Source organism: Moschus berezovskii, chromosome 15 (genome assembly GCF_049115385.1).
Source record: "Moschus berezovskii isolate FMDL1 chromosome 15, NW_MosBer_1.0, whole genome shotgun sequence".
Classification (NCBI taxonomy): Eukaryota; Metazoa; Chordata; class Mammalia; order Artiodactyla; family Moschidae; genus Moschus; species Moschus berezovskii.
This window is the reverse complement of record NC_142474.1, coordinates 45,027,069-45,043,087: the sequence shown is the minus strand read 5'-3', so window position 1 is coordinate 45,043,087 and position 16,019 is coordinate 45,027,069. Positions and strand designations below refer to the sequence as shown.

Below are 16,019 nucleotides of genomic sequence, written 5' to 3'. Positions count from 1 at the left end.
ACAACAAGCGGGATCCCGGAACCGGAAGCGGAACTGGCTGGGGCGACGTTTGACCTCCCTCCCGCGCCGTGACGGAGTCAACGTCGTTTCTGTGGTAACCGGGCTGCGCGTCCTCTTCGGAGCCCGGGACTCTCTGGAGTTGCAGGTGTGGTGGGGAGTGCTGGCTTCCTTCCGAGAGGCGGGCAGAATCCGCGGCTTCAGGGGCGCATCCTCAGGTTGCCTCTGGGATTGGGATGACCGTGCGAGGACGGGTGGATCCATGAAGCCGCGATATCCGGCGAGGGGACAGGAACCAGGCTTGGGGGCGGGGGTAGGGTAGAAAACTACCATTCCTAGCATGCCTAGCGTCGAGCTGCTGAGCTCCTCGGCCGCCCTGAGCTGGGGTGCATTCAAGGCTTTGTAGTCCAGAATGGTCAGCTGCCCCTTGGTTTCTAGACAGTTGTGACCAAATAATTCTGTGGCTTATAACTGAAAGTAACTGAAAGAATTTTAAAGCCAGATAACAGAAAAGAGTGAAAATAAATCATCAAAGTACTAGCAAATAATCCAGCCTTATAATATCAGATAATATATCAATCTTAAATAATATCCGATAAACAGATATTTTAAATTTTCTGTCATTGTGTCTTAATGTCAATTTTCTTAGCGCCAGTGAGCTTAACTTTTGTTGTTATTGGGTCGAGAATTCAGGTCCGACTATTTGCGACCTCATGGACTGTAGCACACCAGGCTTCTCTATCCTCCACTATCTCCTGTAATTTGCTCAAATTTATGTCCGTTGAGTCAGTGATTCTATCTAACCATCTCACCCTCTGCCACTCACTTTTCCTTTTGCCTTCAGTCTTTCCCAGCATCAGGTCTTTTCCACTGTCTTGGCTCTTTGCATCTAGTGACCAAAGTATTGGAGCTTCAGCTTCAGTCCTTCCAATGAACATTCAGGGTTGATTTCCTTTAGGATTGACTGGTTTGCTCTCCATACAGTCCAAGGGACTCTCAAGAGGCTTGTCCAGCACCACAACTCGAAAGCATAAATTCTCCAGTGCTCAGCCTTCCTTATGGTCCAACTCTCAAATCTGTGCATGACTACGGAGAAAACCATATCTTTGACCACACAGACATTTGTTGGCAAAGTGATATCTCTGCTTTTTAATATACTGTCTAGGTTTATCATAGCTTTCCTTTCAAGGAGCAAGACTCTTAATTTCATGGCTGCAGTCATCATCCGGCAGTGATTTTGGAACCCGAGGGGGAAAAAAAATCTGTCACTGCTTCCATGTTTTCCCCTTCTATTTGCCACAAAGTGATGGGAATGGATGCCAAGTTTTTTTTAATGTTGAGATTCAGGTCAGCTTTTTCACTCTCCTCTTTCATCTTCATCAAGAGGCTCTTTAGTTCCTCTTCACTTTCTGCCATTAGAGTGGTATCATTTGCGTATCTGAGGGTACTGATATTTCTTCTGGCAATCTTGATTTCAGTTTGTGATTCATCCAGCCCCAAATTTCACATGATATACTCTGCATAGAAGTTAAATAAGCAGAGTGACAATATACAGCCTTGTCATACTCCTTTCCCAATTTTGAACCAGTTAGTTGTTTCATGTCCAGTATGCTTCTTGACCCACATACAGGTTTCTCAGGAGACAGGTAAGGTGGTATGATACTCCCATCTCTTTAAGAATTTTCCACAATTTGTTGTGATCCACACAATCAAAGTCTTTAGTCCTTAACTATATGACATAAATAATATCTATTTCACCAGGATTAAAGAGAAAATCTGTGTAAAGTGCTCCGTAAATACTTGACCTGTCTTCAGAAGCAGAAAAATTATGTGCACACAAATGGTTAAGAGAAGTTTTAAAAATAAACTTTATTTTTTAGAGCGGTTTTAGATTCACAGGAAAATTGAATGAAAGGTACAAAACATTTCTATTTCTGCTGCCCCCTCCACCTCCAGCCGCCCCATGATTAATATCCACCACCAGAGTACTGCATTTGTTACAGTCCATGAACCTACACTGTCACATCACACGTCATCATCATCCAGTGTAAGGGTTTACTTGCAATGTTGTACAATGTATAGGATTTGACAAATAATACAATGGCATGTATCCATCATTACAGAATTGTAAAGAACAGTTCGTGCTAAGTTGTGTCAGTCATGTCCAGCACTTTGCGACCCTATGGACCATAGCCTGCCAGGCTCCCCTGTCCATGGGATTCTCCAGGCAACAAACTGGAGTGGGTTGCCATGCCCTCCTCCAAGGGAAAGAGCAGTTTAACTGCCCTTAGAATCCTCTCTGCTTCACCTATTCTTCTTTCCCTCCCCATTTTCTTCTGGAAGCCACTGACTATTTTTTCAGACTATCAGCAGTCTTTTTCAGAATATCATATCACTAGAATGATATAGTGTATAGCCTTTTAAGACTGGCCTCTTTCACTTAGTAATATGTATTTCAGATTTCTCCATGTGTTTTCATGGCTTGTTGGTTCATAGGTTAAGAGATTTTTGACAGCTGCCAAGTCTCTTGTTTTTGTATTTATGTATGTAGAACTATCACTCTACCTCTGCAGATAGTTTTTTCAAAAAGGTTTTTATGCTGATTTCTCAATTGGAAGTCATTCGTAACCAATATAAAAACAGTTGCCATAGTTCTATATCACCATTTTATTATTTAAACATTTTAAAGTTGTCTCACTTTTCAAATTCTAGGTGAGTGAGATTTTATATAACTGCCATAAAGAGAAGTCACCTATGGAAATAAATAAATAGCTATTAAAAAAAGATATTTACCTTAGGTGAAATCTGTAACTATACACAATTGATTTGACAAAGTTTAATAATTTATAGCTGCCTCTCAAACCTTGGAATGTTTCATTTCTGATTGTCATCCTTCCATCTCACAAGTTTTTATTGTTTGGTAATTCAGTCCAGCTGTTGTTTCTAAAGCAAGATTTATCATCATTATTACTTTTTTCCCTGACCGTCAGTGCCTATTCAGATATATCTTCTCATTTACTTTTCTCTCCCAAACATTTCATCCTGTATTCTACTCCTTTCTGATTTTAATTTTCTTGTTCCTGATATACATCTTTTACTAGTTCTTTCAACAGGGTTCTTTGAATGGTAATTTCTTTGCAGTAAATTGTCTTATTTCACCTTGATTTTTAAACAATTATTCAGCTAGATATAGAATTCTTGCTTAATTATTATTTTTACCTCTGTATTTTTTAAATACTTGTTCTGGTAGTAGGGAAACAGTAGCCTACAGGCCACATTCAACACATTAACTATCTTTTATGTGGCCCACAAGCTAAGAATTTTTTTAAAAAAAAACATGTTTAAACAATTGAATAAAAGACCAAAAGAACATTTCAGGATACACTCAACTATGTAAAAGTCAAACTTCAGTGTTCATAGTAAAATTTTATTGGAATACAGTCATCATGTAATTTGTGCAAGAATATATCTAAACAACAGCAAAAAGTCAAATGATACAATACTGTGTTTTGAAAGAACGCAGTGCACACTGTGTAATTCCATTTATAAAGTGTTCAAAAAATTGCCAAGGGCACTATGAGATAGAAGTCAGAATGGTGATTACCAGTGGATGGGGCAGTCTTCCAGGGTGCTGGGAACGCTCCGCGCTGCTCTTAGAGTCAGTGCAATGGTGAAAATTAACTTCCCTGTTTTCCAGCTTACTGGCTTAGACCATAATAAGGTATTTCCCCTTCAGTTCAGCTCAGTTCAGTCTCTCAGTCGTGTCTGACTCTTTGCGACCCCATGAATCACAGCATGCCAGGCCTCTCTGTCCATCACCAACTCCCGGAGTTCACCCAAACTCATGTCCATTGAATCGGTGATGCCATCCAGCCATCTCATCCTCTGTCGTCCCCTTCTTTTCCTGCCCCCAATCCCTCCCAGCATCAGAGTCTTTCCCCATGAGTCAACTCTTCGCATGAGGTGGCCAAAGTATTGGAGTTTCAGCTTCAAAATCAGTCCTTCCAGTGAACACCCAGGACTGATCTCCTTTAGGATGTACTGATTGGATCTCCTTGAAGTCCAAGGGACTCTCAAGAGTCTTCTCCAATACCACAGTTCAAAAGCATCAATTCTTTGGTGCTCAGCTTTCTTCACAGTCCAACTCTCACATCCATACATGACTACTGGAAAAACCGTAGCCTTGACTAGACGGACCTTGTTGGCAAAGTAATGTTTCTGCTTTTTAATATACTATCTAGGTTGGTCATAACCTTCCTTCCAAGGAGTAAGTGTCTTTTAATTTCATGGCTGCAATCAGCATCCGCAGTGATTTTGGAGTCCAAAAAAATAAAGTCTGACACTGTTTCCACTGTTTCCCCATCTATTTCCCATGAAGTGATGGGACCAGATGCCATGATCTTAGTTTTCTGAATGTTGAGCTTCAAGCCAATGTTTTCCCTCTCCTCTTTCACTTTCATCAAGAGGCATTTTAGTTCCTCTTCACTTTCTGCCATAAGGTGGTGTCATCTGCATATCTGAGGTTATTGTTATTTCTCCCAGCAATCTTGATTCCAGCTTGTGCTTCTTCCAGCCCAGCGTTTCTCGTGATGTACTCTGCATAAAATAATGTAGGAAATAGGAAAAAAAGAAAAAGGAAGGAGGGAGGAAAGGAAGGAGAGGAAGGAAGAGACACATACATATTGAGACCCGTAGACATCGAGACAGATGGAGCTCGTCTTGGGCCTGCTGTTCTGTCAGCAGCGTCCCTGAGTGTCTTTCTCAACATGAGACTCTCCGCCATTGCTGTCATTAGAGATTCTCCTCAGAATGGCTGTGGGGAAGGCTCAATCTACAGAGAAAGCTGCAGCTTTATCCTGAAGCTTCCCAGAGACTTTCATGGGCATAGAGGCCCCCTCTGGAAGCCCCTTGCAAGCCATGTCTCTTACACCTATTTGGCCACAGACCTCTTTTCACCTTAGGACTTCCCAGGTGGCTCAGTGGTAAAGAATCTGCCTGCCAAGCAGGAGACGTGGGTTTGATCCCTGGGTTGGGAAGATCCCCTAGAGAAGGAAGTGTCTCAGTATTCTTGCCTGGGGAATCCCATGGACAGAGGAGCCTGGTGGGCTACAGTCTATGAAGTTGCAAAGAGTCCAACATGACTGACTGACTAACAAGAACTCTTTCAACCTCAAAATATCCCCCAGGACTGCTGCCCTTTGGGCTCTGGTTTGGGGGAGCTCTGTTTGCACAGTGGGCGGCGTCTGTATTTCCCCTCTAACTCTTGACCATGGTGGCTGATTAAATATGAGGACCCTGAATCAGTAAATAATTCCTTTCAATGTTCTTCAGTCCTATTGTTTGAATTTTTTAAAGCAGCTTTGTGGAAAACAAAAACTATCATTGCAGTCACTTCTAGCCAGGCCAGTTCTCAGAAGCCTCATTTTCCTGGAGAGACGCATGTCAGCGAGTTTTGGGGGACAGTTGTCATAGCCTACACCCAGGGGAGATGTATCCTACCAACCACACTCACCCCAACCACACGAAGACTGAAGGAATGTCCCATTTTTGTAAATACGTAGCTCGACTGGCTCATCATCTCAGGTTAACAATGGGCTGTTTTTCTCTCTTTTGGGGACAGGATCAAAATGTCAGTACTCACTTCTCCAAGAGGAAAAGTTGAAGTGGTGCATTGCCGAAGAACAGAGTCACAGGATATTTATTGTATCAAAAACCTCATTAGAAAATTTACCCAGAAGCTCTTTGGAAATCTTAATATCATCTATCTTCTGTAAGTATGTAGCCAAGGGGCTCCACTCCTTTGTCCTCATGGGGCCTATAGCAAGGAAACAGACAGCAGGAAAGTCTGCCCTGCTGAGCAGAAGGTCTCTGGGAGAAGCCATCACTAAGTCCTATAACAAACATAAAAACTGGAAAGATTTCTCACAGCTTTTGGATTCAGGCAAACTTGAGTTCAAATCTCAACTGCCTCGCCTACCAGTAGAGTCACTTGAAAGCAAGTTAATAATATTAGCTACCAGTATTGAGAATTTATTTTCCTTCAGACTCCATGCTTTGCCAACACTGTCTTGTTTAATTCTGAGATAGCCACCATCATGCCCATTTTTACAGATGAGAAAGTGGAGGCCCGCCCAAGGTCCAGCAGTTAGTAAGAGACAAAGCCTGAATGTGCTCTCAGCCACTTCTGTTCTTCTAAACTTCGAATTAGGCATAGTTGTTTTCTTTTTTTTAGAAAAGATCTTTTTTTCCCCTGTTTTGTTTTTGGACACTAGAATATGAATATAGGGCTTCCCTGGTGGCTCAGATGATAAAGAATCCACTTGCCATACAGGAGACCCGGGTTTGATCCATGGGTTGAGAAGGGAATGGCTACCCTCTCCAGTGTTCTTGCCTGGAAAACCAATGGACAGAGCCTGGTGGGGTACAGTTCATTGGGTTGCAAAGAGTCAGACATGACTCAGCGACTAACACATACAAATATCTTATAATCGGCTCCTCGTTATTTTTATTGAGCATGTTAAGAGATAGCTCAGTATTTTGGATCTCATAAAGCTTCAGATTAAATGCAATTGAAATGTTTAAACTAGGCCAGCCTAAGACATTAAAATTTACAGTTTATGATCACCACACTGATGAATGTAATGTAATTTGGCATAGTTTTGTTGGAGAGCAGTAGGCAATATGTATAAAAGCTTTAAAAATATGTATACCAATGAAATTATTTCTCTTTTTTGGCATCATGGTGGATTAAACACCTTAATGATGTCCTCTGGATGGAAACATGTTGATATGCACACACACACACACACAAAAGTTGTCAGAATGAAATCAGAAACTTCAGGACAGTAGCAGGAACCCATGCCACTTTCTCCTTGAGAATTTTTTGCTACATTCTAGAAACCTCACACTTCTGTTTTGACAGGTTTGCAAGGAACAGAAGTTAAATACTCCCTACACTTAAGGAGGGAAGTATTAGATTCCTTTGTATAAAATTATATTATTTGTAGGGATGAAGGAGACATAAACCCACTGCATAAAAGTAAGGAAACTTGTCCATTTCAATCTCAGCAGGAGTGGAAGAGTTGGGGGAGGGGTAAAGCTCCCCTGTAAAAGCTTCAAAACTTCCTAAATAATGGATGCATTTTCACACAACCGAAACTAAGTTAATTTACCCATGGACTGAATAAAGTAAAGGTAGTGGAAAATTTGGTTAAAAGTGGCTACAGGTTAGTACTGTATCTGGGAGACTGCTGAAATAAATGCAGATCAGGTCTGAAAGGGTGGAGCTTCAGCTAAGACTTCAAATAATACTCACAGATAAGGTCCCAAGGAATGGAAACTCACAGCTAAAAATCACAACACAAATACACGAGGAGACAGTCACCATTAGTGAGAAACAAAGACGAAAACTGTACAGGAGAATCAGACTCAAAGACTTCGGATATTAAGTCACAGAATATAAAATTACTATGTCTAAAGTGAAAAGGTATGTTTTAAAAGACCATAAAATGAAAAATGAGTCCTGAAAAAGTATAATAGACCATCTGGAAAGAAATAGAGTTAAAATTAAAAGCTCAGTAGATGAATTAAGCATCATAATAGACACAGGTGAAGACAGAAGTAGTGAACTGGAAGATCTATAAAAATAGATTACCTGGAATTCAGCGCAAAGACAGAGACATAACATAAAAATGGGATACTTAATAATTAGGTATGATCAGACATCTAGAAGGACATAATAGAAAGTGGAAGAGTCAGTATTTGAATGGCTGAGAACTTTCCAGAATTATTGAAAAGCACACATTCTTACTGAAAACTCAATGAATTCCAAATAGGAAAAATGCACAGAGAATTCTGCAACTAACCACATCATAATGAAACAACAAAACACCAGAGCTAAAGAGAAGATCTGAAAAATACCTGTAGAGAAAAAACAAGTTGCCTGCAAACAACTGGAATTAGTCTAATGATAATTCTTACTAGCAACAATGGTACCCGTAAGACAGTGTAATGTTGGAGAGCAAATAACATCAAACTAGGATTTATACCTAGTGAAACAATGTTTCAATATTTAGGGGGGGAAAATGAACGAATTTTTTAGATAAACAAAAACTAGTTTATTAGTACTTTACTGGTAGACTCTGAATTAAGGAAATTCCTCAGAACATCCTCTAAGCAGAAGGAAGAATATCTCGGCTGTAAAACCCAAGATAAAAGAAGGAAAGTAAACAAAAATATGTATAAATATGAAAAATCTAGCTTGTATGAAACAGTAACATTAACAATGACTAATATAGATACTAACTATAAATGGTAAGTTATAAAATATAAATAATGAGTTAGATAAAATACAGGACAAAAATAGCTGATAAATTGGGGGTCATGTGATTAAATTGAAAGTAGCTTTAAGGATTTGTTGAGGAGGAGGGTGTGGTAGCTGGTATTCAGAGGTGTTCCCCCTCCCTCCCACTAACCACACACCCTCCATCAAGTCCTTTTCTAGTCTCTTCTTGTCCTGAGTCAGGGCTGGCCCTGTGTATAGAGATCAGCAACAGGGATGCTCTGTGACTTCAAGTCTAGACCATAAGAAGTCTGCAGCTTCCACTGCTCTCTGAAATGCTCCCTCTTGGGACCCAGATGCCACCCTGTTAAAGGCTCAAGTCGCAAGGCTACATGCAGGTTGTCTCACCTGACAGCCTTGGCCGAGCTTTTAGCCAATAACCAGCACCAACCGCTAATAGTGTGAGTGGAACCATTCTGCACATTGGCTATTCAGCAGACTCTAACTATTAGCACCACTTGACTGCCATCACCTGAGAGACCTCCACCAAAAGAAAGGCTCAAGTCGCAGGGCTACATGCAGGTTGTCTCACCTGACAGCCTTGGCCGAGCTTTTAGCCAATAACCAGCACCAACCGCTAATAGTGTGAGTGGAACCATTCTGCACATTGGCTATTCAGCAGACTCTAACTATTAGCACCACTTGACTGCCATCACCTGAGAGACCTCCACCAAAAGCTGCTCAATCAAAACCGCTAGCCCACAGAACCATGAGAGATGATAAAAAAATCATTGTTTGGAGCCTAGGGTTGGTTTGGTGCATATCAGTTGATAACTGGAACAGAGGGTAAAGACTTCGTTAGAAACACATGTTAACTTGGGCGAGTATAATCATTAAAGAATAGCCGTAGAGATTATAACTGCTGATCTATAGAGGGGAAAATTGAACAGGAAATTAATAAGAAACCAGAATCTAAAAGAAGGCAAGAAAAGAGGAAGAAAAACAGAAAGCATAGAACGCATTAAAATCACAAATAATAGGAAGATTGAAAAAAATTCTGTATATCGGTAATCAAAATAAATGTATCTGAACAAAATTCTTCAGTTAAAATATAACAATGAGTAGATTGGCTGAAAACAGAACAAAGCAAAGAGCAGTCATGTTTTACATGTGAGACATACCTACGGTATAAAAAGTCACAGAAGGATTTAAAGTTGACGTATTGGGGGAAAAAAGGGACATGAAGCCCTGTTTCACTCTCACTACTTAACAAGGCAGAAAACGGGGACCCTTTTTCACCAAGATTTTCACCAAACACAGTTAAGTAAAACGAGTACTGGCTGAACTTAAATTCCTGAAACCTGTTGAATAAATGAAGCACTGCTCTAATGGAAAGAACTCTGATTTTTATTGCTGGTAACATCTTTGAACTTTAATATGTTTTGATGAAACACACACACGTGCACACGTGTGTGTGTGTGTGTGTGTGTGTATTTTTTAAGGGCTCCTTTGGCTTGTATTTGGCTTATTACAAAGGATAATTTTAAACCAGCTTTAAAGGCACACACCTTCTCCCTCTACCTTATCCCTCCTCTCCTGCTTTCGCTCCCACAGTGATTTTTATCTGTCCTATAGAGGACTTATTCGCTAAGCAGTGATAAGTGGAAATTGTATATATAAAATGATTTGCTGCCAAAGTTACTTTTTGCAGTCAGGCTCTTTGGAAACTGCAGTGCATTTTCCCATTGGAATAAATTAATTGGTGGCTGGCTTCCCAGGCCACCCCAGAAAAGCCTATTTAATCTATACTGTGTGTGTGGAATAGCACTGTGCTAATTGGGAGGCCTGGCGTGCTGTGATTCATGGGGTCGCGGAGAGTCGGACACGACTGAGCGACTGAACTGAACTGAACTGAACTCAATTGTGCTGCAGAGCACCACCACCACCCTAGGTTTCCGTGGATAGGTGCATTTCAAGTTCTAATTGGGATTCCAGGAACACCTTTCCTTTCCTTCACTGAAGGGATGGTGGCTGCCCGGTCCCAGGCCTTGTCCACTTCCTCCTCTATCATCTTCATCACCACCGTCACTGATGCTCAGTGATCAAGGTACTGATCAAGGTCAAGGTCAATGGTCCTATGCCCTTGACCATCCTCATCCGGGTTAGAGTGAGGACTCTCAGTGTGAAGTCATAGGTCATGGCTCTGGGAGCCCGGGGCAGGGGAGCCCAGAGGACAGGAGCTGGAGGGAGACCTGCAAAAGTAGAATGAGGGGCAGGGGCTTCAGTGAATTAGATGGGAGAAGCTGGGGGGCTGCCCCTCCCGCTAATCAGTGTCCTATGTGGATCCCGTGTTCTCAATACCTGAGGGCAGCCAGCTGCAGAGCTTGGGCCAAGGGAACCCCGCTGGGGGTCCCCTGTGGCTAAGCACTGTGACTTCCTATGAGAGGGGATGGTGGCCGGAGGTGCTGAGATTGATGTCCCAAGCGCAGTGTCTCCTTAAGGTGCCCACAGCTCTGGTGGTACCAGATTTGACTCAAGTGATTTGACTTCTATCGTGTAGAGCAATTTTTGTGTTGTATCTTCATTTTTATAGTTAGCTTCTACTTATAGGAAGGGGTACTGGTTTTCCATTTATGATAGTAATGTAAAACTTGTTATTGAAATAGACTTATTTCAGCCAAAAGTGAACTGGCTTAAAGAAAGTAATGAAGTGTAGGAGTGCACGTATGTGAGAGACTAAAAGGGTCAGTTGGCCATCCTAAACGTGTGTTTTGGCCAGCATGAAGAAGCTGGCCACGTGGAGAGTATGCAGAAGTCTGCATTTGACGTTTCCCCTGCCTGTCTCCAAGGGAGGATTCTGGGCATCTTATAGACATCTTTCTCAGGAGGTGTAACTTTCTGTAGAGATGTGGTTGATAGCGCCAGGTGTCCTGAAAGATGTTCTCACAGATGCTGCCTCATCGCTGCCACCTCTTGGAAAGGTGGTCACACCTGTCACAGCGGGTGCTGAACTCCAGGAGCCCAAGGTAGGAGGAAATGACACCTCTTCCTTTCACGGTTGGTACCTTCTTCACGTGTGCAATTCAAACCATTTCCACAGGGAGAAAGCAAACCTTGCCATCACCCTCCACAATGACCAAGAGGAGATCATGGCCCAGGCCACCTTCCTGGATTACCCCAACTGGAATATCGCCATGCAGGACGACTGGGTGTCTGTGTTTCGGGAGCTGGACAGTGACATGCCATGCACAGTGAGTGCCGCACGTGTCATTTGTGAGAACAGGCTGAATTTCTGAGGAAAGTCCTGTGTTTGCATGTGGATCACCTCAGTTTTCAGACTGAGAAAGTATGTGACATCATGACAGACAGACATAAACGTAGGTGGTGGAGGGGGAAGGGGAGTCTGGGAGCAAGAGGCCTCTGAGGAGGACCTGGGGAGCAAGGAATTAGCGGAGCAGCAGAACTCTGCTTCCCACGTCTCCACGTTCTGCTCCCAAGTCTCTGACCTGCCTGGTGGGCCCCTGCCATTTACACCATCTGCTCCTGAAATACTGGCAACAGAGTCTCAGGTTCAAGTCACGCTGTGTAATTTTTAAAGCGCCCTTGTGGGCTCCGGCTCATTTGACGTCTTTCAGTTGCGGATGTAGGACACCCTGTGGACTCACGGGAGCCCAGTCGGCGGGTCCCAGGGAAGTGGGGCTTTGGGAGGGGAGCCCAGCCTGAGTTGACCCTGCCTCGGCTGCCAGAGCCAGGCCCACGTCAGGTCTCAGCTGCTGGGGAGAGTCAGAAGCTGCGACCATGGAGTTCAAGAGTGTATCCCCGGAGCCCTGGGGAACGACAGTCGCGTGCACGGGTGGATTAGAGCACACACGCAAACATACCCAGCCAGCACGTTGGCTACTCAGCATCTGTCCATCCAGATGCCATCTCCCCCTCATTCCCTGTGGTCCCCTCTGCCTACCACCCTGTGCACTCCTGGTTCCCACTGTCAGGAAAGTGATCTCAAACTTGGAAATATGCCAAAAAGATCTGCTCGGTCAGGGCTTGTACCTTTGATTGATTTTCTATTGACTGAGCTGTTTGCAGTTCTGCAGGAGCAGTGATTAGCTTGTAGATTTGGGTCCATTTGAGATGTAAGTCCCTTCTGTCTGGTGGAAGAGATAACCTCAAAGGTCACCATTTCTGACCCTGCGGGACCAGGAACTCTTTGTATCTAGCCAGGCAATCTTCTAACAATTTCCTCATTAAACTGCCTGAAGACAGCTTCTCAAGTGCAATGAATCATTTTCTGTTGTTGTTTTTAATCATCTCACTGGTTGCCTTCTGAATTGATGCATTGAATCAGTCTCTGATACTTGCACTTTGTCTTTGCATTAGGGTCATGATTTTACCTTCTCAAAAATTATAAATTAGCACGATTCTTCATAAATTCTTTCCCCTTCTATTCCTCTTCTTGTTCTTTTAAGATTGTTCTCTTTTTCAACTACTTCCTTTGATAGTGTCAGAGCTGAGTTTTCCTGTATGGTATGCCAGCTGCGTGCAGCTACTGGGAACCTGAAATGTGGCTAGTTTGAATTGAGATGAGCTATGTGTATAAACGGCATATTAAAAAGCAGAGACATTACTTTGCCAACGAAGGTCCATCTAGTCAAGGCTATGGTTTTTCCACTAGTCATGTATGGATGTAAGAGTTGGTCCATAAAGAAAGCTGAGCACCGAAGAATTGATGCTTTTGAACTGTGGTGCTGGAGAAGACTCTTGAGAGTCCCATGGACAGCAAGGAGAGCCAACCAGTCCATCCTAAAGGAAATCAGTCCTGAATATTCATTGGAAGGACTGATGCTGAAGCTGAAACTCCAATACTTTGGCCACCTGATTTGAAGAATCAGGAAAAGACCCTGACGCTGGGGAAGATTGAAGGCAGGAGGAGAAGGGGATGACAGAGGATGAGATGGTTGGATGGCCTCACCGACTCGATGGACATGAGTTTGAGCAAACTCCGGGAGATGGTGATGGACAGGGAGGCCTGGCGTGCTGCAGTTCATGGGGTTGCAAAGAGTTGGACTCGACTGAGCGACTGAACCGAATTGAACTGAACTGATGTATATAAAACATACTCTGGACATCAAACACTCAGTAGGAAAAAGAAGAGTGTAAAATACCTTGTTGAGAAGTTTTATTCTGACTGCTTCTTAAAAGAGTAATAATTTGAATATATTAGATTGAATAAAATATATTAAAATTAGTTTAACCTGTTTCAGTTCAGTTCAGTCACTCAGTTGTGTCCGACTCTTTGCGACCCCATGAATCACAGCACGCCAGGCCTCCCTGTCCATCACCAACTCCTGGAGTTCACTCAAACTCATGTCCATCCAGTTGGTGATGCCATCCAGCCATCTCATTCTCTGTCGTCCCCTTCTCCTCTTGCCCCCAATCCCTCCCAGCATCAGAGTCTTTTCCAGTGAGTCAACTTGTCGCATGAGGTGGCCAAAGTATTGGAGTTTCAGCTTTAGCATCAGTCCTTCCAATGAACACCCAGGATTGATCTCCATTAGAATGGACTGGTTGGTTACTCCTTCTAAAAAAGTATATCTAATAGAAAATTGAAAATTACTTATATACCTAGCATTTATGGCTTGAATTATCTTCCTATTGTTTAGCATAGGTATAGACCCTTATGGCTTAATGTATTACCTACCCCAGGGGTATCTGCAACTGAAATAATGATTTTTATCTTAAAGTTGAGGAATAAATATTGAACTGTAATATTCTTGATGGAGGAAAGAATCTGGGAAATACACCAGCCAAGTGATAAGCCATGTACCGTAAGCCAAGTCCTGTTCATAATATAAAAGATGTCATGGGGTTAGGCCAGTCTGTGCATGGAAAGTGCTCACATTGTGACGTTACCTTGTCACTCACTGTCCCTGGTGGTATCTGGATTCTGGAGTTTGCGTTGTTTACCTTTGGGGAATTTTCAAGCTCATCAACTAAACTCATGATTCTTCTCTCACCATTTTACACCTGATAAGCTCCTTCTGAGTGTTCCGAGGGCATGTGCCACCCAACAGGAGGGGAGACCAAGGCACAGACATGCCAGCGGTCACCCAAGGCCACCTATGAAATTGCTCAGGAAACAGGAGACACAGAAGTGCTGCTGTGTCTGGACTGAGGTGCAGGCACTGCCTTCCCCTCACCACCCAGCTACCTCCCGTTTGCATCATCTTCAGAATTTGAGGGTTTGACAGTAATCACAGGGGTACAAAGTTGAACAGACCAGTGTGGGGATGCACAGAACAGTTGAGAGGGCTTCAATACAACTGTGCTGTACAGGAGAAATTGATGCAGCATTGTAAATCAACTACATGCTCAGTGGCTCAGTCCTGTCTGACTCTTTGCGACCCCATGGACTGTAACCCACCAGGCTCCTCTGTCCATGGGATTTGCCAAGCAAGAATACTGGAGTGTGTTGCCGTTTCTTCCTCCAGGGGATTTTCCCAACCCACGGATTGAACCTGAGTCTCCTGCGTCCCCTGCATTGCTGTCGGATTCTTTACCTTTGAGCCATCAGGGATGCCCCAAGTCAACCATACACTTTGATAAATTTTTCTTTAAAGCTATGGGGCAGAGCTCTTTAAAAACCCTAAAATCTTACCCTGAGCTTCATAGTAGAATCTTTGCTGCTTTGTTTTCCCCCTCAGGTTATCTGGATCCTGAGAGTAGGGTTAGATTCTGACACTGGGAATGCGGAACGAAACAAGCCATCGGATTCACAACTGGGGCATCTGCCTCCCACCCTGCAAATTTGAGAGAAACTCTTTCCCTCGGGTATCACTTGAATAGAGCAGCTGCTGCTGACCTGGGAGCCCCAGGATTGTCTTTCACTAGGCAGAGGTGCCCCAGGACAAGACCACAGAGTTCACAGTCGGTTTCACTCACCTGTAGGCGCGCCCCTGCCACACGAGGCCGGCAGTGAGGCGGGAGGAAGGGCCGGATGGAGGCTCTCCATTTCCTCGAATAAGTCCAAGCTAGGAGGATGGAAAGCGGCTTGAACTCTGCCTGAGTGTCTCCTCATTTTAGACATAAAGTTTCATCCACCCGCACCAGGCCGCTCTGGGCTGTGCCCACCTCCAGACCCTCCCCCCACCCCACCTCCCACCTTTCCCTTGCTCTGACTCAGCCTCTGACCCTGTCCTGTTTCCTTCTGCAGCCTCTGAACACACTGTTCATGCACCTCTTTGTGGCCGTGGACGAGTATTCTGTCGGCTGTTGCAAAGAGATTATTCGGTGAGTGGCCCCAGCGTGGCAGACGGTGACGTGGAGCTCTGGTAGCAGCATTGCAGACAAGACTTGCTCCTGTCTCTATCATGTCTTTAAGTGTCTGGATAGTTCAGAGATATTTTTTTGAACTAAAGTTTAGGTTGCTTTTTTAAAAACTTTTTATTTTGTTTTGGGAGTATAGCCGATAAACAATATTGTGACAGACTTGCCATACACATACATGATAGATAGTTTAAAAATATTTTTAAAGGTCCTAAAAGAGTCGGACACGACTGAGCGACTGAACTGAAATGAACTGAATTCTTTGAGGTGCTCAGTTTGCTTTCTGGCTCTAGTAAAGCATTTCCTCTGAACAGCAGTGTAATTTCTGAAAGAAAACAATCCTTCCTTTAAATGGATGCCTTTAACTGCCACCACTGGAGGCAAACGGGTCGGACCATCCTTTGGGAAAACATGATTT

The 16,019-nt window shown here is 43.3% G+C and overlaps 1 protein-coding gene across 1 annotated transcript in view; it reads left to right on the top strand.

Moving 5' to 3' along the window:
* Positions 1 to 10: 10 nt before the first annotated feature.
* CFAP61 (cilia and flagella associated protein 61) overlaps positions 11 to 16,019 on the top strand; it is a 246,292-nt gene continuing 230,283 nt past the window's right edge. Inside the window, exons 1-4 of the mRNA XM_055430665.2 lie at positions 11 to 145; positions 5,618 to 5,767; positions 11,379 to 11,529; positions 15,489 to 15,565. Coding sequence (XP_055286640.2) covers positions 5,625 to 5,767; positions 11,379 to 11,529; positions 15,489 to 15,565 — 371 coding nt within the window. The 5' untranslated portion in view covers positions 11 to 145; positions 5,618 to 5,624. The remainder of the gene's footprint in view (positions 146 to 5,617; positions 5,768 to 11,378; positions 11,530 to 15,488; positions 15,566 to 16,019) is intronic.